General features: G+C 45.6%; 1 protein-coding gene across 4 annotated transcripts in view; it reads left to right on the forward strand.

Moving 5' to 3' along the window:
- The window catches only part of BICDL1 (BICD family like cargo adaptor 1), a 620165-nt gene that overhangs the window by 350187 nt on the left and 242790 nt on the right, over positions 1-27188 (forward strand). For 3 of the 4 annotated variants that reach the window (XR_011276216.1, XM_069619732.1, XM_069619730.1), the window contains exon 6: positions 21142-21360. The exons of the other annotated variant lie outside the window; for it this stretch is intronic. Coding sequence is in view for 2 of the 3 variants with exons in the window: in XM_069619732.1 (XP_069475833.1) it covers positions 21142-21360 (219 nt within the window). In the remaining variant the exon portion in view is untranslated. The remainder of the gene's footprint in view (positions 1-21141; positions 21361-27188) is intronic. 4 annotated transcript variants of the gene reach the window in all.

Here is a 27188-nt window from a genome sequence, read left to right on the forward strand (position 1 = left end):
TAAAGATCATTTACCCTTTTTTAAGGATCGGTTGTATGTACCCACCAACGACTTACAACAACAAATTGTTTCATGTTATCATGATTCCCTGATCGAAGGACACCCTGGAATCACCAAGACTCTAGCCAAGGTAAAACAGAACTTCTGGTGGCCTGCCTGGCCTAAGGATGTCATCCAATATGTTCAGTCCTGCGGAGTCTGTGCGCAAAACAAGTCACAAAAACAAAAACCATCCGGTCTTCTGCAACCTTTGGACATTCCTCCCACTCCCTGGCACACTCTTTCCCTCGACTTCATCACTGACCTACCTCCCAGTCAAGGGTTTAACACCATCCTGGTAGTCGTGGACTTGTTCTCAAAGATGGCGCACTTTATTCCGCTCAAAGGCCTCCCTGACGCACCCACTCTAGCCAAAGTGTTCCTGGACGGTATTGTAAAACTACATGGCTTCCCATCAGTCCTGATCTCCGATCGAGGTAGCCACTTCATCCCCAACCTCTGGAAAAAATGTTGTGTAATGGCACAAATTGACGTCCGGCTATCCACTAGCCATCACCCCCAAATGGACGGTCAGACCGAGAGGACCAACCAGACCCTCGAACAATACCTACGGTGCATGTTACACCATGAACTAAGAGACTGGAAAGATTTGTTATGGATAGCCGAGTACGCATATAACAACTCCTTGCACTCCAGTACCGGACAAACACCCTTTTACACCCTTCATGGTAGACACTCACGTACCTCAGAACTAGATGTCCCAACAAGTTTGGAAATGCCAGCAGTAAAAACTCTTCACACCAACATCACTCAGGCTTTCAAAAAGGCCGAAGAACATCTTATTTTCGCCAAAGAAAAACAAAAGCAATTTGCCGACCAACAGCGGAAAAAGGCCCCAGACTATCAGGTAGGAGACAAGGTTTGGCTGACTGCCAAGTTTGTACCCATCAAGGGAACCCAGACTTTTCAACCCAGGTACTTAGGACCTTTCACCATCAAGGCAATTATCAATCCAGCGGCCGTCAAACTAGACTTACCACCTAACCTACAGATTCACCCAGTATTTCATGTGTCCCTATTAAAACCAATGCAGCCCGGTACACGGATTAGGACACCACCGAAACCCATACTTATTGACGGAGAACCAGAATTCAAAGTCAGAAGCATCTTGGATTCTAAGTATTTGAGGGGAAGGCTATACTACCTAGTTGATTGGAAAGGATTTAGACCCCAAGACAGATACTGGGAACCCAGTGAAAACATTCATGCACCACGTCTGATCAGAAATATCATCGCAACTTTCCAACTAAACCAGGGCCGGACAGAAGGAACACCTTGAGAGGGGCCTTGGGGGGGAATGCTGTCACGATCCACTTCCTGAAACCCCCCCGCAGGTCCATGGGCCAGGAGGGATCTCGGCTTGGGCCCCCAACAAGCTTAGGCATCCTTTGCCTAAGCCATCTTTGGGGCCAGTCCTGGCGCCTTTGGCGCCAGGCTCATATCTAATGAAGACTTGTGCTTGGGAACTACTTTAGTTCAGTGCCAGTCAACATGGAGGCACCCACATAGCTTGGCTCCTTGGAACCAAGCTATGCAGTATAGTGTTTTGGGTGTGGTAGCCTAGGGACTATTTTACCTGGACTACTTTCTTGATGCTATTTAAACCACACCCGACTTGGATACCACGCTTCGCGTTACTTTGCAATCCTGCAATGTGACGCTCATCGTGTTCAGCTGCACCTGCGAACCTCGGAAGAACAGCATCTGGAAAAACAAAGGACATTGTTAATAGCAGCAGCTTACCTGTTATTCCACCGCTAGCTGCCCTTCGCTCCTGCAAACAGCATCCAAGGAACCCCGAGCCTCCCGGACCGTCAAATCTGCAAAAAGGAGAGAAACAGGACATTAGACATTTTACAATTGTGCCGGCAGTTTACCTCACGAGTTGCCCATCGACCAGCACCGCCTTGGGACTTCTTGCTCCAGGTGAGCACCGCAACCTACGGGAACAAAAGACAACAGGTTAGCAAAGGCAAGGCATTGCACATAGCGCCTACTTACCGCATCAAGATGCTCTCGAAGCACCATCACCTGCCGGCAAGTCCCAATTCAGCCAACGTTCCACGGCGAACTTCCGCGCACCTAAGGAGAGAGAAAAGACATTATTGAAATCCAAGCAAGGCATACAGAAAAGCAGTAATAAGACCTACCTGAAAGACACTAAAGGGCCTGCATCAGTGAAGTAACTAGATCGCACTCGCCCACAAAGAACAACGTGCCCCTGCCACGAAGGCAGGACGGAGAGCTCGCCAAAACCCATAACAAGGTGAGGAAAGGTCCGGGGAGGGGCTGCGGGCATATGGGGTGTTGGGACGCTCTTACCCCAGTTGCCCAGTCTTCAACATTGCCCACCTGTTTTCCAGGCAGAACTTCTCTGCTGATTATACCTGGGAGCGGCTGAGAAGGGTACCAGAGTCCCCACAGCTGGGTGGCATCCCTGTGGGTACCAGGTGAGCGTAACAGTGTATCTGCTCAGGGGTTAGGTTGAATGAACTGGCTCTGATCCTGGGGATTCGTGGCTGCCTCTGTGGTACAACTAGATGCACTGGTGGGGCTTGCTGGGCCTGTCTTACCCTCCTCCTCCTCCTGCGTCTCCTCTGTGCTGCCTGTTGTTGTTGCTGTTGCAATGCAATCATGTCCTCCAGGCCATGTAATGCTGCTAGTATTGGAATCATTTTGGTGTGTGAATGGGTGCGGGAAGGGGTGTTGTGTGCTCCTTTTGTGCTGGCCCAGTCTCCATTGCCTCCACCTGTGCTGATTGTGGGCACCTGTGGACGTTGGGAACACTGCACATGGCCCTTTACGGGTGGTTCGCGATGCCGCTATTTCCGACATGCCGGTATGGGCTTTTTGAGACTGCTCCATGCCGCTATTTGCATGTTCGCATGTCTTGTAATGGACTCCTATTTCCGCCATGCCACTATTGCCGCCATGAAGGGTCGTGCGCCCACGATAATGGCGCTTTAAGAGGCACCGTACTTAGCAGTGCCGGTAATAGCGGGTAGGCGGATCGTAATTAGAAGGTGCGGTTAGCGATGCCGGTAATCCTTTATCGGCGTTGTTTTTCCCTTAACGCCTACCGTGTAATGAGGGCCAGTGTGTTGAAATTGCTTGTGGTCCAAATTAAAGAAATGGCACCTCCCTGCAATCTGGTTAAGGTGTATTCACATTTTATTTTTTTATTTAAATGTTATTGTGTATTCATGCTCGTGGGAGAGCAGCAGATCAAGTGCATAGTATGGTAAGTGCTATGCGGCCTGGAGCAAGTGCTGCGAAGTAGGCAGAGGCTGGGGCGATTGGGAATGTCGGCCAGGTCCGAGAAGGATGCCTAAGGGCCCTGGCCACCAATCACAGCGACTGTGAGATTAGCAGAGGAGGGAAGAAGGGAAGGAGGAGGTGAAGAGGAAAGTATTGAAGAGCTTCTGGAATTCGAGGAAGTCCTGCTCAAGACGAAGGGGAAGGGGAGGCTGTTCCATAAGAGGGAGCCAGCTGAAGAAAGCGATTGGCCTCGGGCCCTCTCTTTAGCGAAACGCTTTACACAAAGAGTTGGTACCAGAGGACTGCAGAGCTCTAGAGGGAGAGTATTTAGTAAGAGAAAGCTGCAGAAAGCGTGGTCCCAGGCCCCAGACAGCCTTGTGGATGATGCAAAGGGATTTGAATTTAATCTCTGCCGCAACCGGGAGCCAGTGAAGAGTTTTTAGGAAAGGAGACATGCGGTCCCTTGGCTGAAGGCCAAGGCTAAGTCTTGCTGCCCTATTCTGGATTAGCTGAATGGTCCTAAAGTGGAGGTAGGTAGACTCAGGAGAAGACTATTGCAGTAGTCAAGTCTAGAGAGAACCAGGGTTCGGGTAACATTGAGCTTCTGGAGAAAGTGAAAAAAGGGAGAATTCCTTTGAGAAGGAACAGTTGAAAATTGGACTTCTTGGCAATATCCTGAGTGTGAGGGAGGAAGGACGGAGAGGACTTGAAGATGACTTCAATATTTCTGTCTTCAGAAGAAGGAGCAGGGGGAGAGTGTAACGCTCACCTGGCTCCCACAGGGGCGTCGATCGGACCCGTACAGCTGCGGTCTCCTCCAACGTGAAGCGTAGTGCAGTGATGACAGACTGGACTGGCCCGCCTACGGGTCAAGCAGACGAGATTAGAAGTATTCTCCTGCAAGTGGAGAAAAGGGATTTAGCCACCCGTGGATTCTAGTAATGGCACCCCACTGTTCTCCCCACTAATCACCTCCGATATTCCCTTTCAGTAATCTGACCATATGTTTTTGAATGATGAGCTCTCCATCCTGCGTGGAATGCAGGGGCGCATAGATACCAGTTACTTCACTGGTTCGAAGGCATTGGAAGAGTTCCGGATGAATATTGACTCCGAGGTTCCTGGCGAGAACCCGTAAGTATGAAGTCCAAAGAGTTCAATATGTCCGATGTTCACTCTTGTCCCATTCCCTTCTTGTGTTGCAGCTGGGTTCAGAAGATTGTCTTGTGGCAGCTGATGGCTTTCAGGTAAGAGTCTGTATTACCCAACACTGTCCGGTAAAAGATGCGTGTATTTAACTTGTTGTTTTCTCTCTCTCCTTGCGGTGTAAGAAGTTGCAGGATGTTAAAGAATAATGCCTCTGGTGGTAAATCAGGTAAGTCTATGGTAAATCAGGTAAGTCTATGGTGGTAAAAAGAGATTGTATTTGTTGGCTCTCTCAGCTCACCTTATATTTCTTTTGTCCCCTAGATGCTGGAGTTCGGCGAGGAAAATGATGGAGGCAGCTCCGAATCGAAAAATGCTGTGAGGACTGGTGAGTATGGCGCGGCGCTGCAGCTGGCGATGCGACGCGTGCAGAAATAATGTCCTTTCCAAGTTCGAAGACGTGATGGATCCGGAATCAGGTAAGGAATTAAAATAATGTCCGTGTTCTAACCTTTCCTTCTTCTTTGCTCTTTTTCTAGGAGCTCTGGATTCGAGGCGGGCGTGGCAGAAGACTGGATGCTGACTGCAGGCACGGTGAGCGTTACGCTGCTGGATGCAGAATAACGCGAAGCATGTGCTTCTGTTCGGGCGTGGTTTAAATAGCCTTCAAAGTAGTCCCAGGTAAGAAGTTCCCCCAGAACCACACCCGAGTAAAAAATAGTCCCTGAAGTAAAGTATCCCATTCAGGCCTCACGTTGGCTTGACTTCATTGCAGCATGGTCTGCATGAGGTAAGTAATGTACATAAGCCTGGCGCCTATGGCGCCAGGACTGATTTCCTCTATGAGCCTGGTGCCAATGGCGCCAGGACTGTACCCAGACAGCCCCTAGCCGGGGCTGTTGGGCTTTTAGTAAGCACCTGGATGCCTGCTCCCGGGGCTGATGGGCTTGGTCCGGATGCCCGGGGGTAGGCATCATGACAGAGAGCCCATAGAGGATGGCCAGGGTGATGGGATAAGAGAGGGAACAGGGGTCCCAATGGGAATTATCTCAGTCTTGCTGGCATTGAGGCAGAGATCGTTAGAAGTACACCAGGACTGGATGGCAGATAGGCAGTCAGGGATGATAGAAGATGCAAGAGGGTCAGCAGGAAGTTTGAAAAAGAGCTGTGTGTCATCTGCACAGCACTGGAAGTTGGCGGATAAGGAATAAATGAGGAGTGCTAGCAAAGTTAAGTGTTGAAGAGCCATGGGGAGAGGTTTGAGCCCTGGGGGACACCACAGGTGGAGAACAAAGTTGGTGAGGAGAAGGTGCCCAAAATGACTTGGGACGAACGGTCAGTTAGGAAGGAGGTAAGCCAGTCCAGTGCCCGCTCCGAGATACCAAGGGATCATGAAGATGTTTTATGAGGACAGAATGGTTAACCATATCGGAGGCAGAGGAACCGTATTTGGCAGTAGGATGAAGACAGCTGGAAAGTTAGAGTCCAGAGATGCAAGCAGTTCTTCACAGGTCTTCAGAAGAGCAGTTTCCGTACCTCTGGATGCTCGGAATCCAGATTGATGGTCGTGGAGACCACCAACAAGTTTACTGTGTGAGGTAAGTTGTGGAAAGGCCAGCTTCTCCAGCAGTTTCCCAAGGAAGGGGGTGCTATAAATAGGGTGGTAGTTAGCTGGACAGATAGGGTCTACTGAAGGTTTTTCGAGGAGGTGGCGCACAAGGAAGTGCTTGAGGGAGGATGGGAAAGATCCAGTGGCAAAAGAGTGGTTGCAGAGATCAGCGAGTACAGGGGCAAGAGAGCCAATGTTGTTCTTGATGGTTCTGGAGGAGCAAGAAGAAACCTGTTTGGAAGAGACCTTCATGGAGCGGACAACTCTGGTGTCTTCAGGTGTGACAGGGGAGAATGGGGAGAGGCTTGAGGGAGGATATACCACGACTCCTCAGTTCATGTCATATTAGATAATAGCGGGACATTCACTAATAAAATCTTGTCAAACAAAGGTTCAGAGCAAGGTTGCATACTAGCACCCTTACTTTATAACCTTTATATGGCAGACCTACATTTCTTTTTTAAAATACAAGAGGGGTACCACCTAAAACTGGTAATTGTCACATTACTTGGTTGTCACATGCTGATAACATTGTTTTATTGGATTGCATGGAGGTAGGCCTCCAAAGATCCCTAAACTTGCTAGTTACTTTTGCTAATAAAAAACATCTAATGATTTATAAAGATACATGTAAAAGAATGCCCTTCTTTAGTAATAAAGTAAATGTTTAAAGGACATATGAATGGTTTTTAGATGGTGAAAGATTGCAAATTGTGGATGAGTTTAAATATTTGGGGGCTTGACCTTAATAAAAGCTGCTTCTATAAAGAAATTGATTAGGAAAAGAGAAAAGAAAGCCTACAGTTTGGGGGCAATCTTGAGGGGGTTGGACCAAAAATATGGAGGATATTCATTAAGGCCAATGATCGTTATGTATCAACAAAAGTGTATCTGTGCGGTTACTTATAGATTGGAATCCTTGCCTCTAGAGTTTAATTTTTATCTAGCGGATATCAAAGGTACATTTTGGAGGTCTTCCCTAACAGTACCCCTATCGATATTACTAAAATAGAACTAGGCCTCATCTCGTTGGGCACACTGGTAAAAATAAGGAGAAGTGATTTTTAGTTATAGATCATGCAAGCTAAAGTAATATATTTCAATGAAGTCCTGAGGAAAGGCATGAGGTTTGGCACCCCCATATAGTTGCACCGTTTTATAAGTGCTAACAAATTATTTTTCTAAGATATTGGTTTTATGCATAAAGAAGGGTCATCAATAAAGGTAAATCTTTCTGACCTCAAAAATAAGGCTATTGGGAATTAGTGAAGTTGAAAACTAGAACACGGAAATATTTCAAAATATTTTCTGCCTTAAGAATAAACACAAGTCCCAACAGATATACCCTAATAGAGACATGAGACTATTTGAATGAAATTCAGACTTAACCTGCTAGAAGCATTAGAAGTGGTGAGCCCTTTGGCGAAGGATATCCAAATTGGAAAGGGTCTGTATACTATGTGAATACACATTAGTAGCCGGTGCAGGTTATTGTTAGTGTAACAAACGCACCGGTTGGTGCGTTGCGAGCCTTACCAAATGGTAAGCCCACACACGCTGTTGGGCGTCCCTCGCGCCAGTGTTTGATTGGTTGTTTTTTTTATTTCAGGCCACCATGGAAAGGGAGAAGGGACAACGTGTAGTCCCTTCTCCCCTTCCATGGCAGCCATGTTCTTTATTTACTATGGCCGCCACAGAAAGAGAAAACAGACTATGGGTCTCGCAGCCGAAAAACTGCCACCATTAGTACCCCGGTCTAACGGGCTGGGGTACTAATGGCAATAAGCCCCCCGCCAGCGGGCCATTATCGCATAAGGTAATGCCCCTGGGGCCTTCGGTAAGGCCCTCACGGTGGACACAGGGGCATTACATTATGCAGTAATGGCCCACCGAGTCAGGGCTTATTGCTTGAGTAACATTGGAAACCAGTAAACAACTCTTTATGAGCTGCCCAGCAATTACACATGGTTGCATTTAGATTCTTTCCAAAGTTTGTGCAAGTGAGTCCTTGAATGAGGAATAGTTTTTGCACGATATATGAACAGAAGACAGTTACGTTTGAATTTCGCGGTTATTGAGTTTTGGAATTATATTTATATTAGGTATCTTAAAGGAATATGATGAGATAAACAACAGAGGCTTCATGCCCCTATGGATGAAATGGTGGCAAGAAGGTGAATAATTAGTAAGTTTAGATAAAAGGACATATTTAGGATGAATTTGTATAGTTTGGTCGACATTTTCATAGAAGATTGTATTTTATTTTTGTATAGGATTGTATATGATATATTTATTAGTGATTTGATTATTTGTATTGTGCATAAGGTTTTCTGTAAACCACAAATACACGTTTAACAATAATAAAATAAAAAATAGGCTTAGATAGGTTAGAATAGGCAAGGATTTTTCCAGAAAGAAAGTCAATCAAACCATGAAAAGAGACTCCTTTTAGTAGAGACTCAAAGACAAGCATCACTTTTCTTACTACTGACTTGGAACTAATCCTCCTCCTGCAGGTACTTTGTGAAGGAGACACGGTATGGAGAGGAAATTGGGGGATTTCAGAGAGCATGAACTCGGCTCTGAATGTTTAAATTAAACTCTGCTGGTGTGTGTGTTTCAGATCACAGAAGGGAGGATGCACAGAAGACTTCGTGAGAGACGGGTGTCTAGTGTTTGTTATTTTATCCCATTTTCCCTTTCGCCCTGATGTGTCATGCACGTAGCTGGAAATTTAACAGTTGTGGACAGGACCCCTTGGAGTGTCTGTGGGGTACACCAGCTCCTGTGGGATTCCATTGGTGTACCTGACAGTGGTATGCCACCTGAATCCTTTTGGATTTCAGAACCCCCTGGGTGAGTATGGCATGACCCCAATCCCTCCTTCAGCCCCCCCTCGTAGTATTGATGTGACCTGCAAGTGAGCCTTGCGCAAGATAAAAAGAATCTGTGGCTCATGAAACCCCTCACACAGAGTGGTGGCTCTAGACCATTTTCTTATTTGATATCACAACCATATACAAGAAGAAATCATGAGCAGGGTAGAGCATAGCCATCAATCAAACATGTACAAATTCCTGTGAGGATACCAGTGGCTCTTTATACCTTACCCCAGCTTCTTGGTAAATAACAACTTCAATCTCTGCCACCCTTTCCCAAGGCTTTAACTGTTGTAGGTCCTCTCTAAGTCTTTTGCCCAGTAAGAGATTTGAGAGGCCAGCTCCTCGCCTCAGGGACTTAACCATCTAATGGTATAATGCTTGTGAGATAATGAGGGAAAAATAGGAAGTCTGCGCCCAAAAACAAAGTGGGCACACAGCTGCAGCCCGCGGTAATACAGATGGCTTGGCATGGGAGGATAGCTCTGTGGCAACGCGCAGGTCTTGGATACAAGACGTCACTGAGCAAACACAGGTTCGAATCCCGGACCCGCGCTCGAAAACTTTGAAAAAAAAAAATAACAAAAAAAAAACATGAGGGCGTTATAACTTGCCCTTCCACAATGAAACTAGCGCCTAAATACCTATGGGTTATGTGCGCCACAAATAAATGCTAAAATAAAATAAACAACAAACCCTATGGTATGCACTTTAAACTAGCTCAGGGTATATTACATTTTACCTTACTTGAAGTTGTACATTTACACAATTTAGCCGGTGCCCTCCCGCCTGCAAATCTCCTAACCCAGGTGCCCTGTGGTGCACTTGAGCTCTGGAGAAAGGGCAGCTTGACAGTGCTGCTTTGGTGCTGTTTTTATCACACCTTTAGTTGTGAATCACCAGCGGGACCTCTGGCGCTACAATGGGGTGAAGGTTATGGAGTATGTATCATTTAATCTTATCCTTACCATCTATTCCTAACATAGATTCCAGTTACACAGTATGGCACCAGAATAACCATATTCGGGCCCGAGCAGAGGCTGCACTCCTGCTGCAGGGACTGCGCTCTGGATAACTGTGAATTCCTCGTAACCACATGTTTACATGATGGCTACATCCACACTGTGCCCAGACATAACTATCGCTGTGTACCTTGAACCCGCAGCCTGTGAGCTTCCTACAGCAAATCCTACATGGGCCTTGTTGACCTCACTTATTCCCTGTTTTGTGGTGCTGCAAGTTTTAGTCTGTGGGTAATCCTATTCCTTTTACACTCTCATGTCCCCCTTAACCTGAACTGGGAATAAAACCCTTAAAGGGGAGTCCTCTTTTTCAGTCATCTGGGGCCTGCTCATCTACCCCCTCCATAGCTTCTGCCATTTGTCAGAGCATTTCGCGCTGAAACACTTGTGTAGGAGCGCAATATAAATAAATTATCATATCATATCATAGCAGGAGAACCCGTGTGAACATTTCTACTGTGATTTATACCAAAAACCTGCATGATAAGAAACACCTGCTCATCGCAGACTGAACTATCACACAGCTAGGGATGTGCTTCTAAAGTTGCTCAATTGCTCTTAACCCGTCCCCCCACATTAGCCATTTTCAGTGTACACTGCCTATGAAATCTGTTCTAACCTAAAGTTGTATGTAACCAGATTTGATGTCACCAAACTGTGGTTTATATATGCTCGATAGTGACTATACTACCTGTAGTGTGTTGATTTTACTGATTGCCCTTGTCCACTAAAGAATGTTTTTTTTGTACCTACTTGTGTGTACCTCTGCTCCTTAACAGACCATGGTTGTGTTAAGATGGATTTTCAGTATCAACTCTGTGGCTAGATGCTGAGAGCCCACCCTGTACCTCCCTGGTAGACAGGGAAAGTCACTAATGTCTAGCCAAACCCTATCACGGTACTGTGTCTGAGCAGTGAGGCTAAGACTTAGGAGAGTGTGAGAGTGGTGAAGGGTTGAGTCAAGCACACACAGAGCACTCTTAACAACGTGTTAGTCAGAATGTGTAAAAATACTATTATTTATGTAGGACTTGGACAACCGTTATCAATTAAAAAACACAGGTATTTAAATCACTAAACATACACTACTATTATATACTCCTTTTCTTTTGGTGTGCCTTGGCTGAGAGCACCAACACTTTACTTTTAAATATTGTAAGATCAGCTCCATAGCAATGTAGTGTAGCAAAGTAAGTGCAGAAAAGTAAATAGAAGTAATAAAGCAATATGTAAGAAGAAAGGATTTAAAACATAGTACACAATCTTATAATTATACGATTCTACACTTTAAAAGGCCTTCCCTTGCTAGAAGAGTTGGGGCCTAGTGCCCTTAGAGTTAGAGTCATAAGTCCCAATAAACCCCTTTGCAGAACGCTAGCAGTTATTAAAGTAGTCTGAACAAGTGTTGGCAAAGCCTGCAGGTAAATTGTAAGTGTTTTAAAGCTGAAGAACAATTAAAGTTATTAGAAGACCAGGAAGGGCAAGAACTTTACTCATGTTAAACCCTATGGAGGTGGGAGGTAGACACATGTATGTTAACTGACCCCCTGTACTTCAATTCACTCCGGAAATATTTCAGAGACTCTTTGCTGGGCCCAAGTTCCTCTTAGTTCTTCAGGAGTGGATCTAAGGGTCGCAGGTGCAGAGGTCACCTTTGGCGTTGGGATTTAGGTCAGGCTACTTGGAGGCCCTGCTCTCTGACGAGGGGTACCTGGCCCTGGATAGCTGAATGACCTTGGCACAATGGAGAAAATACTACCAGGTTATCGGCAGACTTAGACAACCCCAAGGAAATGATGCAGGTGAAAATCAGCCATAGCCAACACGATCAAGGGAGGATGTAGACCCTAGTGGTGGAAACAAAGAAGCTGGTCCTGCGAAGCTCCTCTTTGTGCTGGAGAGGTGAAACTGGGCAGGGAGGCGTCCAAATTTGGGATGACGTCCGATGCAGCAAGGTAGCCCATGAGGAAGTTGGTCCGCCCATAGGATGGTTCCAGGATGCTTTTGATTGCCTGCAAAGGCAGGATGCTTAAGCAGGGGTCGAGAGTGGTTGTTCCCACAAGTCCATGGAGTCAAAGCACTGATGAAAGCCTTTTGTCGATCAGCAAAGGAGCAGGACTTTACCGGGCCGTTGAAGAAGACAATGCTGGCTGGCTGCAACAATGACTTCCACATCTTCAGCAAGATGGTCCTCTTTGCACCAAAGATAATCTAAAGAATGGGTGCAAAAGACCTCCTTTTATCCTGGATACCAGTTCGAGCCATCTCCAAGCCCACCAATAGTTAGGATCTGCGCCATTTAAACTCATGAAGGCTGGCCAGTCATGGATAGCCTCTGGTAATCGCATCTGCGCAGCAATTGACACACTTTGGCCAAAATGGGGACTAGGACCAAACAGTCCCAGTCCCACATATGGCCACAAAAACATATCGCCACTTTTCCCAGTAAAGCTGAGGCTTTTTCCAGGAAAGGGCTTACCATATATGGCAAATCTGCCCACTAAAGGTCAGGAAGAAGACCAAAATACAAGATGGCCAAGAAACTGGGCAGGATCTCATGGTACAGCTATTTTCGAGTATATGGTACACTAAAAGGTATTATGTGGTTAAATGCAAAACGGCTACAAGAAAATAAAAAAAGCACAATATAAAAATATCTGCTGCCACCAGCCCATCTTGGACACATCATGCAAATAAAATGATTATTGCAAAAGACAAAGTTAAAGGGACACAAATTATCTCTTCTCCCTGTAATGGGATGTGTGCAATCTAAAATAAACAAGGTATTCCACAACGAAGGACTGATCAGTGCCCACAAAAGAGATGTGCTTAGCAAAGTAAGTGAAGCAAAAAGCCTTCACTCAGCTCCAAAAACCAGGACACGGCCAAAACAACAGCAAAGGTTGGAAGTTTCATAGATGTCCATGCAGGGTAGGCACCAAAAAGAATATCTTTCCTAACACTGTCGCTCTTGTTAACTGTACTGCTGTCAAGTACTGTCAGGTTGGAGTGACATATTCTTTACATACAGTATTATATACTCACTTACATTGGGTCAGGGGAGACACATATTTAGTTTAGAAAGGTTTTAGGAAGTTAATATGGGTTATATTTTTATACAGCCAAATTTTGCCCTTAACCTTCATTGCAGTCTATGGAGAATGCCCCAAGCCAAGATGGAGGTTCTCAGTCAAAATTCTGATTGGCTGGAGATTGTTTATAGGGAGGACAATGAACATTCTAAACTGCCTTTCATCGTCCTAGCCCAGCTGAGAGGTTGTGTGCCTAGTTGCTCCTGCTTAACTTTGTCAAGGGTGACAAGTTTCTAGCGGTAGAGCGGAAGATCTAAAAAAGAAACAGGAGTCATGTTTGGAGTTTGTTGGAGACACAGGACAGGAGTCAGAAACTTCTGAGGAAAGAGGTTTTCCAGTCTTTTTCAAGATAAGTGACTTTCCAGATTTGTTGAACGTGTAAAAAGGTTATATTTATCTATGAGACTGAAATCAAATCTGTATCAAAAAGATTGAAGCGCATCCGTTTGTTTTTATCGCTACAAGTTAAATCAAACTAGCGCGAGAGTTTTTTGTCCGTTATTTTTTACCCGCGCGTGTGTCTCTGCGTGTGAGAGTAAAGCGCGAGCGTGTACTTTGGACTCGCGGATATTGTTCGTTTACGCAATGGGTTTTTTCCGCGAGATAATATAAGCGCGTGTGAATGTTGCGCGTGTACTTTATCAATTCGTAAGTTGGACATTAGCGCGAGCGCGTTTACCTGCGAATTGAGTTGCCAGCGCGAGTGCGTGTTTTCCGCGACTAGGATAAAAGCGCGTGTCATTTTTATCGCATCTTGGACATCAGCGCGAGTGCGATTTACCCGCGATTTGAGACGTCAGCGCGTGTGCGAGTTTCCCGCGACTTGGAGGAAAGCGCGTGTAATTTTTATGCGTCTTGGACATTAGCGCGAGTGCGTTTACCCGCGAATTGAGGCGTCAGCGCGTGTGCGTGTTTCCCGCGACTTGGAGGATAGCGCGTGTAATTTTTATCGCGTCTTGGACTATAGCGCAAGAGCGTTTTTACGCGTGTGCGTTTTTCCCGCGATTTCTGGCTTTCCACGTGAAGATTTCAGCACAAGTTTAATTCGTCTTGAGAAAAAGACTTTCCACAAAAGAAAATATTAAAAGCCAATACCAGAACTAAAAAGAACTTCATTAATCTTACTTGAAGACCTAGTTCAAGAATCTTGATTTGAGCAGACTAACTACAACTACAAAGTTAATTTACACTCATGGACCTAAGGAAAAGGCTGCGTTTTCTATAAGATTCTGGTCCTCAAGTAAGGAAGTCTTGTCTGCTTTTCACTTCTCTGGGCATTCTGTAGAGAAGAACCAGGTATGGTTTTTAAACTATTTTGATTATGGATTTAGAGTTTAAGGTTAGTATAGTGATAAATGAGTAATGAGGAATTTTGCATGTTTGTGTTTTTAACTACAGGTGAAGAACCAGCGAGTTGATAGCTTCCAGCCTGGTGTTTGTTTCTTTGTCCCTTCCCCCTTTCCCCTGAAAGTGAGGTAAACTGAGCGGTTATATTATGTCAGCTCAGAGTGCCACATTTTGGGTGGATTGTCGGGGGTTCAGCAGCTTCTGCAGACACCAGGTTCTCAGCCTGACAACTGCACACCAGTATTTCCCTCTCCTGGATCTTAGCCTAACTGCTCAGCTATGTTACCGTTAACACTGCTCAGAACTACTCAACTGAGAAGGTTCTGAAAAACCCTCTTAACACCCATTATCTTTCTGGCTACGGCTCCTGGGAGTTGTAGTCGAAAACATCTATAGAGCCAAAGATTGCATAACCATGGACAATGGGATCATTTAATGCATGATGGTTTTACACTCTTCAACCCGCTGTCGACATTGTGTCATGCCATGGCTCTCTGAGTGTCTGAAAGGACAAGAGGTGGGGGAGGTAACTGAAACTCCCCTGGTCTTTGTCTTGCAGTGTACCTGCCTGCAACCAGTTTGTACTGGGAGGCTGGCTGTCCACTTTGGACAGCAACCCCCCAGATGTGCATGAAGGCTTGTCTGGTAATTGGTGGACTCAGCCAGTTTTCCTGCATAGAAGACGCGTATCCTGAAGCAGAAACTCAGAGTCGAACACTGGAACTGAAGATCCGCCAAAGAAGAAGGACGTCCCCAGCCACCTCCAGCGACCGTGGCCTCGACCCCCACGAAGAAGAGGAAAAGCCATGCCAGCAAACAAAAGGCACAGGACAAAACTCATGCACCCTCAAGCCTGGGTGTCCAAGAGGAAACTCTGCGAGAACCTTTAGAGGTTCCACTGAGTCGAGAAGATACTCCTTTGAAGGCAAAATCTTCAACGTCATCGACCACAGTTGTCAAAGCCTTCGATGCTGATGGCGTCAAAGACCTCGACGCCAGCATCGGCGCATGTAACAAAATCCTCGAAGGAGGTAGAAAAAATGAGAAATTCTTATCTCCCACTTCCAAGGAAAGTTTTTTTAAATCACTTTCATCAATTTATGAGTCACATGAGCCCTCTTCTGATGAATCACATTATTTTGGGCTGGAATATGGAACACAAGGTGTGCCAGAAGCTCTGATATCAGAGGGGTCAAGGATAAAAGATCTTCATGAGACTCTACAAATGGCACCTGCGATAGATACTTCTCCCGACATTGAATTTGGAAGGCCAGATCCCCAAGACCATGCGGATGGGTCGTACAGACAACTAATGTCTAGAGTCATTGAGTGTCTGGGGTGGAGTATACCTGCAGCACATTTTGAGCAGGATGATCTTACAGATATGCTAGATAAGGGACCCCATTAGGACCCTAGACTTCCTTTTCATGTAGCCTTACAAAGGCGGGTCAATGCCAATTGGGAGACGCCAGAGTTAATTCCAGCAGTAAACAAAAAGTTGACTAACAAATACAGGGCTTCAAGCTACAAGCAGTAAACATCCCACTCCAGAATGTCTGGTGGTACAGGCCACCACATCCACATCTAAACCAGGCTGCATACCCAACAATACCTCCTGGCAGGGATGAAAAACGCTATGATGCAATTGCAAAAAAGGTCTTCTCTGCAGGAAGTATGGCCCTTAAGTCGGCAAATGCCACATGTGCACTGGCTAAATTCACATTTACCCTATGGGAATGTATATCTATGGCACCTGAACATATCCGCGAAGGGGAGGAAAGAGACAGTTTCCTAAATATTGTAAAGCATGGGAAGGATGACATGTGTGAATCCTTTCAGACTTGTCTCAACTCTGCTGACAGTATCAGCAGAGCTATGGTGGCTAGCACTGTAATGTGCTGATTTGCCTGGTTAAGAAAGTCTGGTTTTGTTCCGGATGTGCTTTTGAGACTTATCAATATGCCCTTTGACGGCACACATTTATTTGGCAGCAAGGCTGACGAGAGCCTGGAGAAGCTGCAGACCTCCAAAGCGGTCGCCAAATCCCTTGGTGCTGCAATCAGACAGCCACAAACCAGCCCCACTGCAACAGCTTGGAGGGGCAGGTCCTTTTGCTATTACTCCTCAGTTGGAAGAGGGAGAGAATTGCCGAACAAAACAGGTCATACAAGATTCCCCCGTGGTGGAAAGGGAAGAGGTGCTAAGACCGCCGCAGCACCGGCTGCTTTGCCCTCAGCTGCTACATCTGCCGCCCCAAAATCTCTCTGATGCCTTAGTCCACACAACCCCAGTGGGAGGCAGACTGTCACAGCATCTGCAAGAATGGTGGGTTATTACTTTAGATGCATGGGCACTGGAAACAGTAGCCCAGGGTTGCTGCCTCCCCTTTCTAGAAAGGCCTCAGGATCATCCACCGGGGAACAACTATTTCAAGATTCCATATCCGTTCCTTGTGCAGGAAACTTTGACCCTGCTAGAGAAAGGTGCTATAGAACCAGTATCTGTAGCAGAGAGGATCAAGGGTTGGTACTCCCCCTACTTCTTAATCACCAAGAAGGACGGAGGATTGATACCCATCCTGAACTTGAGAGACTTGAAGGACAAGTTCTGCATGGTGAAACTTTCACAGATCCTTCAGGCCCTCCAGCTTCAGGATTAGATGGTATCATTGGACCTTCAGGATGCTTACTTTCATGTGCCTATCCATCACAAGCACAGAAGGTACCTGAGGTTCGCCGTTGGTGCTTCTCATTATCAGTTTCGAGTTCTGCCTTTTGGGCTGACATCTGCCCTAAGGGTTTTCACCAAGCTGATAGACTCGCTGCCACCACTGCTCACAAGAGGGGGGTTTCACGTCTACCCCTACCGGGACCATTGGCTGATCAGGGCCCATGCTCCCGAACAGGCTCTGGAACATCTCAGCATAACCTGCCACTCTCTCCACAGACTCAGCTTCTCCCTCAATTACAAGAAGCCCCACATGACCATCCCAAAAGCTCCAAGGCCACCAACAAAATCCTTGTACTGCTGTTATTAGAACAAGTTCTGCAGCTGGTGCAGGGACAAGAATGTGGAGCCTTTTACATGTAGCACACCTATGGTGTTATCGTTCTTGTTACACCTGGCAAATCTGGGGCCTCAGGTTGGCACAATTCAAGGGTATCTTGCAGCGCTTTCTATTTTCAAGCGCCCCTCTGAAGCTCTGATAGTAAGACTTTAGTAAGCTATCCCAGTGGCTTGTAGATGTCCAACTCTTAGTGTCAGTCTGTCTATACTAACTCAGGACCTTGGTAGAGTGGCCTAGCAGTCAGGCTTATTTTAAGAGGAAGATGTGAGCTGTAGGTAAGTACACTGAAGCTATCTAGACATCCACAGCAAAGAAGCACTTACACTTATAATTTATATAAAAATATACATTTATTGTATCTACACCAGAATCAATTTAAATACTTTAGACGTTTACACTAGAACACTTCGGAATACTTGAGAATACCCTTCAAAGGGCACTTTCACTTTTGTGTTTGTTCGCGGTTACATTTGTAGCAATGTTAGAAAGGGAAAAGACAATGCTATCAGATTATCGGTTATTACACGCACCTGCGGTTTTTAACAGTTATTACGGTACTGTATTGACTCTGCAAGCACAAAAAGTAAAGTCACCTAAAGGGAGGAAAATGGTTATTAAGTGTAATATTAGCCTGGTTCAAGGTTCTAGACAGGGTTTTTTCACCCAATAAGTATTTTAAGTCCCAAACCGCAACCTTAGTAAAGGCAATTCGGAGAGGGCTCAAAGTCTTGACAAGCAGCAGAATACGAAGAGTTCTTGTGGATTTCTTCCAGTCTCTACTGTTATAGAAGCAGCAGGTTAACAACTAACAAGGGAGACCTATTAAAGGCCTCAATGAAGGGACACAAGCAGTGGCTTGAGTTGGAGGTAAGAGGGGGTTGCCCTAGACACCTCTTTGTGCACTCCAACGCTCTGGAGCGATTTCTTGGAATCAGGTGAGCAATACCTTTTCCCTCACAGTACCTTAGGTTAGAAGAAAATGTTTGTGCTGGATGCTCTGCGATGTTGCAGCTCTGGACCTAACCTTCAGATTCCTTGGTCTGATGACTGAAGGTAGGACAATGGACAGGATCTCTCAGCAGCAGTCTCAAGGGAGGACCTGGGGCACGACTTTCAGCAACTTCTTGGTTCACTCTGTGGTTTTGGTGCCTTTTCTGCAACACCAACAAAGGAGACAGATCTCCTGGTCAATCTTTGCTTCCTGCAGTCCCATGCTCTGATGAGGGGGTCTGAGTGAGTTGGATGGAATCTCTGGAGTGTCCTTACGGGTTCAGCAAAGATTTGGACGGATTTGGCTTTTCTACAACAATGCATTTGAAATGGAAAGCAACAGGTCTCCTGGTATTGGGATTACGCAGCTCTGGAAACTCCTAGGACCTCGGGAGATGGCTCAATTCAAAGCTCATTTTGGGACTGTTTGTTCCCACCAGCCAAAGGGAAGGAGTTGTCTCTTTGAAGCTCCTCTGTCGCACAGAAAACAGGGTCAGGACAGCAGTGGTCGCCTCACTGTGTTGCAATTCGTCTGCAGGTGTCTCTGGTCATCTTCTTCTTCCTTTAATTCAGCTTCCAGTGGTCGACCTGCTTTTCACTCCAGAAGCCTCACCTTATATACAGTTTCAGCACAGACTCTGCTGCAATCTCTCTCAGCATTTTGCTGAAAGAGGCGTTTAGTTGTCCAATCAGGAGGGCCAGATCCCCTGTGAGAGCTGGTCCAATTCAGGCACTCTGGCAGACAAAGGACAGGGGTTGGAAAACTCTTCCCCCACTTCCTACTTGCCCAGACACTCTGGAGCCTAGGCTGGGGCACCCAAGGTTTCCCGCTAAAGGCAAAACAGACACACTGGCCTCCCTCACCCAGGACGGTAGAAGAAGGGCTAACAAAGAGCAACCATGCTAGTAATGTCGAAAAAAGAAGGGAGGCCCCAAGTTGGTTCTTGGGTGCCCCTATTGTGCACTAACAAGGCTATGGACAGCCTGCGGTAAAAAACGACACAATAGTTGGTAGAACACGTCTACTGCCACCAGCCAAAAAGTTACAGGAGCAGAGAGAAGGGGGTTACTAGGTATCCCTTTGGCACTCCACTGAAGGCTGTGCCAATTAATCAGACTATAGAGGTTTGGGAGAGATACTAGGTATCTTTCTATCCTTAAGAACTGTAGTTACTTGAGGATATATAAGGAATAAGCAGGATACAAAGAATAGAGTTCCAAAAGACAAAGCCACAAGAATGAATGATTGGAAAAAGGCTCCACTCATTCTGGATTGAATGAAAAGGGTCCAGAAGTCCAATAGAAAGTGCTGGGGGTCTCACCAGGAGAGTGGATGAAGCATACACATGATAAATCTCCCTAACAGGGTTTGAAACAGAGATCAATATGCTAATGCAAACTGGTCTACTCAGGTGTGAATGGCAGGTCTGACTGCCGAGTACTTTTAGCCACAGTTCCCTTCTCCATCTAACGTGCCATCAATGTTTGCCTAGGGTCAGATCATCAAAGAATGTACATCATAAAAAGCAAATAAAAACATTCAGAAATCTTGTTTGGAATGAAACGTGCAGTGCCTCTTCCTGATCTTTAGAGAGCAACATCTCGGATTAAAAGAAACCTTCTTTTCAATTCATACCACTTTCAAACAAGCACTTTTCAATGAACTTTAAAATTCTGCCACAATTTATTTTGTCACTAAGAAACAAACTTGCGTTATTCTGCTGCCACCTACCAGACCTGGGGGATCAATGCTAGCTTCCAGCAAACTGGATATGATGGCCAGATGCTTCAAGGCATCCCCAAAAAACTGTTAGCCCTTTATGAAGTTTATGATCACTGTTCCATGTTTACCTTTGCTGGGGATCAATACCACTGATTACCCACATGACAAGGATCTCTAACTGTTCCCAGCATCACTGGGAATCTCAGCCAGCTGTACCACTGCTAGCACTGGCGATCTCTGCAAACCATGATTGGCAAATTCGGGGATCTCTGCTAATGGTTACTGTCATCTCTGGGGCCCTGGATTAGTGAGTACTGGAACCCATGGGCTTTGTAGGTTCTGTTATTGCTGTCACTGGGTGTATGGCAAAAACCCGGGGGCATCAAATGAAAAGTCGCACCGTTAACAATGGAACTATTTTTTTTGTTTTTTGTCTTCTTTATTTCTGATTTCTGTATGTCCTGACTATGATTGAGATACACATTTACGAGAAAGCCATGTTAGCTTTTCAAATATTATATATGTGTGGTTTCAATTCCTATGAAGAAGAGAGTTTGTCCATACTGAATGAAAAGAGTAATATATATTTGTACATGTTTTGCTAATTAATTGTTTAACGTATTTGTGTAGGTTAGATCTTTACAACTGAGACTGTGCTTGTGTGTAGTTATTCAGATACCTTTGTTAACATGTTTGTGAATGCATTGGAATCTCTGCCAGCTATTCCCCCTTCTCACTCATGCCACCTGCCCTTAAGATAGGGGTCTGCAAACTTTGACTTTCCAGGCGGTTTGCATTACAACTCCCATCATTCCAACCCAGCATAGTCAATGATCAGGGATCATGGGAGTCATAGTTCAAAGCATCTAGATAGGTGCAGGTTGCTGCCCTGCTGTTCTATGTCTCCCTTATGCTACATCTTATTGTGCACCTTCCCTTTCTTTCTAGCTAAAGTTGCAGCTCTGGGAAGCCTATTGCCAAGTGCGTTCAATCTGCTCCCAACTGAGAGGAAATGACAGCGCAGACTCGGCTGTCTCCACGGACTCCTCTATGGACGAATCATCAGAAACCTCCTCTGCGAAAGACATTCCTGCGGGCAGCCTCCGCACGTCCCTGAGCGAACTCAAGCAACTGATTGTGAGCATCCTGGACGGCAGCGACCTAACGGTAAATCTGAACATACACCAACACCACCTTTCACCCGAGGGCAGCTGCGGAGGCATCTGTTTTAAATACACCTGCAAGGACAGATGTTTGGTAGACACCTACTGAGGCAAGTCTTCCTTCACAGCTTTAGGGGTAGACAGTGTTATAAAAATGCATGCAGATGGCTTCTGATACACCTACAAGGAGTGGTGGTCACATACATTAGTACCATCAGGGCTTTCCAGTCACATACAGAAACGGTTCTCTTAAAGCACCCGCACAGAGAGGTCTCCTTATACACCTGCAGAGAAAGGTTTTCATACTTGTAAGAACATACCTTCCTACATTGCTACAGAGAGAGTTATTTTTACAGACCCACATATAAGGTTCATTTTTTGATACACCTGCAGTGTGAGGTCTCCATACACAATAGCATGAAAAGATACTTATTCCTGCAGGAGAATACCTTCCTAAACCCCTATATTACATAACTACAGGGCGGGAACTTTTTACACACCTGCATGGACAATTATTTTTCTTTTGATATACCTGTAGGTGAAGCTCTCCATATGCACACGCATGGAAAGATCCTCTTTCCTGCAGGAACATATCTTCCCATAAAGCCACATGGAGGCTCCTTATTATACATCTGCAGGGTTGGATTTCGTTATGCGCCACAATATCGCCTCAGTCACTGACATGGAGCCATGACATTGTCCACCCCACTGAGAGGTCTCTTTATACACCCTAGTGGAGAGGCTGATAGAAGCTCCCTTATAAAAATGCCTAGACATGTCTCCTAATGAACCAGTCTCCTTAACAATCCATGGTACAGATCAAATTATGCACTGACAGAGCTAGATCTCTTTATACACCTGCATAGACAGATCTTATTCTCCACTTGCTCAAGTCAATGTTCTTCTACGCCCACATGAAGAGGTACTGTTATTTAACAGCAAAGACACTCGTATGGCTACGTCTCCATATACATGCACATGGAGCGGGCAATTACACACATGCAGAAACAGATTGTATGCATTCCCTGTCACAGGTCTCGTTGTGCAGCACAAAAAGAGGTTGCTTTATACACTGGCATGGAGAGATCTTCTATACACCTTCTTGGAGATATCTTGTTATATGCCCTAATGAGGACTTTTCATTATACACCAGCACCCATCACTGAGAAGCATCATTAGGCACTTGCTTGGTAACAGTTGCTTCTACAACCATATGCCAAGTCCTCTTTATACACATGTATAGAGAGATCTTGTGCGCCCGTTTGAAGAGATTTCCTTTGGAATCCACAGTGACAGATCACATTATACATGAAGCGATAAATCTCTGTATACACCTACATGGGCAGATCTACTATTACTCTTCAAGGACCATGTTTCTTTGTACAATCACAGGGATAGATTTTCTAGTACACCTGAATTTCAATAAACCTCAAAAGTCTGCATGTGGGTCTGCACTGGGAGGGTATATGTGTGCGTTTATTGCAAGGTATGCATGTGTCTGCATAACGTTGATGCAGTGAGTGTGTCAGTGTCTGTTTAGCCAGGGGCATAGGAGGCACATTAAATCTGGGGGGACAGGTGACACCCTGGGGACTTTGTTTTTTTTATTTATTGTGTTTTAGTTAAAAAACTCGACTTTTCACAAAATTACAAAATGAAAATTAAAATAGCAGTACGTATTAAATTACATATATCTTCACTGGATAAAACAAGAGAAAACAAAAGAAGAAAACAACAAAATTAAGAAAAAGAAAAGCAGTTCAGAGTATAAAATCCTTCAATTTCGCATCTCACTTCAGAAGGCTAAGTTCACGTAAAAATGTTACCACTTCCCATGTCAAAAGGCTTTCATGACATGAGCATAGCTTGTCCCAAAAAGATTGGGTGTCCAGCTGTTAGGGAGAATTCTCAAAAATGTGCTAATTCCCTCTACCTTACGGAACCCCAGCAACTTTGCTGGATTTTGAGGACTTGATTTTTATTTTCTTGGAGAGAGTGTGAGCCTTTTTCCCACTCTCTCATGTATTTTGATGTGAATTTATACACTGTGTTTCTTGGTTTGTTATGGAGTCTAACCAACTCCATAGGCATCATCTTTTACAATTGTGTCACAAAGCACATTCAGTGCAGTGCCACAGGGAAGTCTTTCAGATTTCCTTAAGGTTTAAATACCTTCTCTGGGATCAACTACTGTTTCCCAGAACAGTGGAGTGAAATTAACTACACTTAGGGCCTCATTACGAGGTGGGTGGTAAGGGATACTGGGAATGGTTTGTTCAATGGGGACTTACGGGTCCCGCCAGGGTCGACTACACCGGTAAATCCCCATTGAACAAGACCGGACTCGGTCACGGTATGTGAGGCAGCCATGGCGCTAATAGCACCATGGCTACCGTCCATCTCGTAATGAGGCCCTTAGTCCTGTACATTTCTACACCCAGCACACCCTATCTTGCAATAGAGTGCTGTAGGGGTTACATAGTATCCCCTATGTCTAGTTACTCATGTAACAGTCAAATGTTACCCTTTCCTCTCAGAATGGCTGGTGGCAGTGGTTTTACAATGAACTACCATGATTTACACCGACCGCAAACTGTTTGCAGCTCCGGTAACGTTAAATCGGGGGAGCTATGTTTTTCAACATGGCGCCTGAGCCTCCTTTGTTAAAATGGTTCCCGGTCTTCTTTTTTCGCCACTTCTTTGTGGAAAGGTCCTTCTTGAGTTTTTCTCTGCACGCCAAACCAGGTTTGGTCTTTTTGTTCATTCACCTTTGGCGGGCTTCAGGAGTAAAACCTGCCTCTGGCTCCAGAGTGTCTGGGGTAGGCAGGAAGTGAGAGAGGTGCCCGTAACTCCCTGTACTTAGTCTCCTAGGAGACCCAAATGCACTCTGTGGTGATTGGCTGGCTGACTGTCCGGCAAGGACAGCCACCCTGCTGGGTGAGTGGCAGCTAGGCTTGAATGAATGGGAGGGAACTGAATAAAAGGCGAGTCTCTTGGCTTCGAAGGCAGAGTCAACCACTGGACGAATGACCTGAAGAAGAGCTTGAAGAGGACGGCTGCTGCAACTCCTGGACCATTGGTTTGCCTGGTGAAGCCCTGCTGCAGATCCGAATCGCCAAGTTCGCATCGACAGAGAAGCCCTGCAAAGGACGATTTCTCCCTTTGAGTTGGTAGAACCAATCAACTCCCAAGTAAGCCACCTGGACACCCATCTCGGAGCTGGTTATATTTCCTCAGAGTTCCTGCAGGAAACCGTAGAGCCAGGGAGAGGGACACCAGATTGTGTGCGTTGCTTGTAAGCTGGCCCAAAGCTTTTGGAAGATCCTCCGGACTCCCACGAAGCAGGGGTGACCAAGCCTGGCCCCCCTCAGTCGAGTGCGGGACCTCAGATGTGAGGAAAGTCCACCTTGACAGCCAGGAACCATGCTTATTGCTATTTGCTGTACCGAAAGGAGCTCAAACGCGAAGCAGCCACTGAAAGTAAAGTTTGCCAGTTGCCAGCTTTGACTGTGCCAGTGCAGTGCAGGAGTCCCCCGACGTCCTCCCTCTTGTCCCCACAACTGAGGCCCAGGAACAGTGAGCTCTGCAGAGCTGCACAGGAACAGAAGTCTTCAGCTGCATCTTTTCTGCTTTACTAAGGTACTGTAAAAACTAGCCTAAGAGAACTTACCTCTTACTGTGGAAGTGCTTGTAACTTCTACAACTCACAAGTCTAATCAGCTTGTGGCTTAATTTGATTCTTCTTGTTCTCAAACACTCCTAAGAACTTGTGCAAAGATGTTTCCATCTACCTACCTGAAGAACTGCATCCTATACAAAGACTTTGACCTATTGGGCCTCATTCGAGTGGGGCGGTAAGGGATTCCGGGCACCGGTAAGGAGACCGGTGCCGGTAATCCCTTACTGCCCTACTACGAGTTCCCTTAGCGGGTCCCTCCTTTAACGCCTGTTTTTACCAGGCATTATGGACGGGACCTATTAAGGGAAATCAGAGCCAATAACGGTACCGCAAATTGCCGTATTAGCTACTTCCCCCTTCCCATTGAGCCTTATGGTGGCTCAAATGGGAATGGGGAATGGTTTTTTCAATGGGGACTTACCGGTCCCGCAAAGGTCGGACTACACCGGTAAGTCCCCATTGAACGAGACCGGTGCCGGTACCGTTATTGGAGGCAGTCATGGCGCAAATAGCGCCATGACTACCTCCAATCTCGGAATGAGGCTCATTGACTTTGGCTTAGCCTATTGAATTGAATGACTCTTCTCAGAGCTATCTTAAAGTATTTGCACTGCTTATGACCATTTGTATTTCTTGTGTTCTAATAACGTTTGCCAGTTACTTAATTTTTCAAGAGTATTTTGTATGCCAACAGTAAGGAATTAATGTCCCCAGCACCCTTGTTACTGAAGTCACCTTGTTTATGTAAGAAACCTTGAGTGTAAGAGTTTATTTGAATACCTGTAACTGTGAATCTTTGTGTAACTCCACTACAGCTCACATTTCCCCTCTTGAGATATGCCTGGCTGCTCAACACGCTACCAAAACTGTGTAGTACAAGCTTATACCAAAGGGAGGGTTTCCGAGTTGTTTGTAGTGTTCCCAGAGGGTACTGCAATCAAACTTTGCCTAAGACCAGCCACCATTCCTTGTCCACAAATCTCAAACTTTACAACCCTCTTCTTTCCAAGCCATTACACAGAAAAAAGTAGTGAATACTGAAATGTGGGATACTTATTTGCTGTGGCGAGCAGCAAAGACAAAGGATTAGGAATCATTGCACGTAATTTTGTGTGCATGTACTCTGTGTGAATTGTTTGTTCTGGGGGCCATGCCTCTGCTTCATTAGTAGCCGAGTAATCACTTGAAAGATGTTCTTTCAAGTGTACTTTAAAGTGTACTGTTTCCTTCCTATCGGAAAAAAGTGGACAAGTTAATGGTTAACATTAGCAGGGGGTAGACTGCCCTACAGAGAACTCTGGAGATTTCCCAGTAGGCCTGTTCACCCTGGGCAGGGGTTGACTGCCCCATAGCGAACTCTCGATTTTTTTCCCAGTAGGCCTGTGCACCCTGGCCCTCTTTTGTGGGGTAACCTATTTTATTTGCACATTTTCTCATAGGAAAAGTTTGGGCTTTCTGAAAATGTGTAAGATGGGGCCACTTTGAACATTATTTCTAGGGCCTCTTTTGGTTCCCAGTCCACCCATGAATTAGTAAACCTCCAGTCTTTTCAAAGATTAATAACAAAAAAAACTCCTTGTTTTTTGGAAACATGTGTAACACTTGGACATGTTTGCAGGACCGGATGAAGGCACCCCTTTCCTAGTAAAGTGCATTGTTGTAATATTGAAGGTCAACATGATGATATACTGATATCTAATTCTCAAGTGCAAATGGTGTGTATGTTGGCCTTGAATTTCCGTAAGGAATCATTGCAGGCTTTGCCCATGCCTGCACTTTTAAACACCCGTTGGCAGGTTTACAATCAAAAACCAAAACGAAATGGAGACATTTAAGGACAGCTTAGAAAACGGACTTTGTTTCTGAGCCCCTGAAAACAGCCCCACACCCATAAGACTCTTGGGGGATTGATGTATACCTGTTCCCACTTAGCATCAGGAGCGGCAGGATCCGGGATCTTGTTGCCCAGTAAAGCTACACTTTTGGTTTCCTTTTCTTACCTGCTTACTGCAGTGCAAGTTTAATTTTTCAGGGCCCAGATGAGCGCCTTCTGTTTCTCTAGAATTGGAGAACAATGCAGCTATTTTTAAGGGACAAGAAACAAAAGGTCGGGAGGGCATAGGTGGGCTGTGGGGCAGTGGGGGAGGGAAAAA

This window comes from Ambystoma mexicanum, chromosome 10 (assembly GCF_040938575.1).
Source record: "Ambystoma mexicanum isolate Mex_15411 chromosome 10, UKY_AmexF1_1, whole genome shotgun sequence".
Taxonomy (NCBI): domain Eukaryota; kingdom Metazoa; phylum Chordata; class Amphibia; order Caudata; family Ambystomatidae; genus Ambystoma; species Ambystoma mexicanum.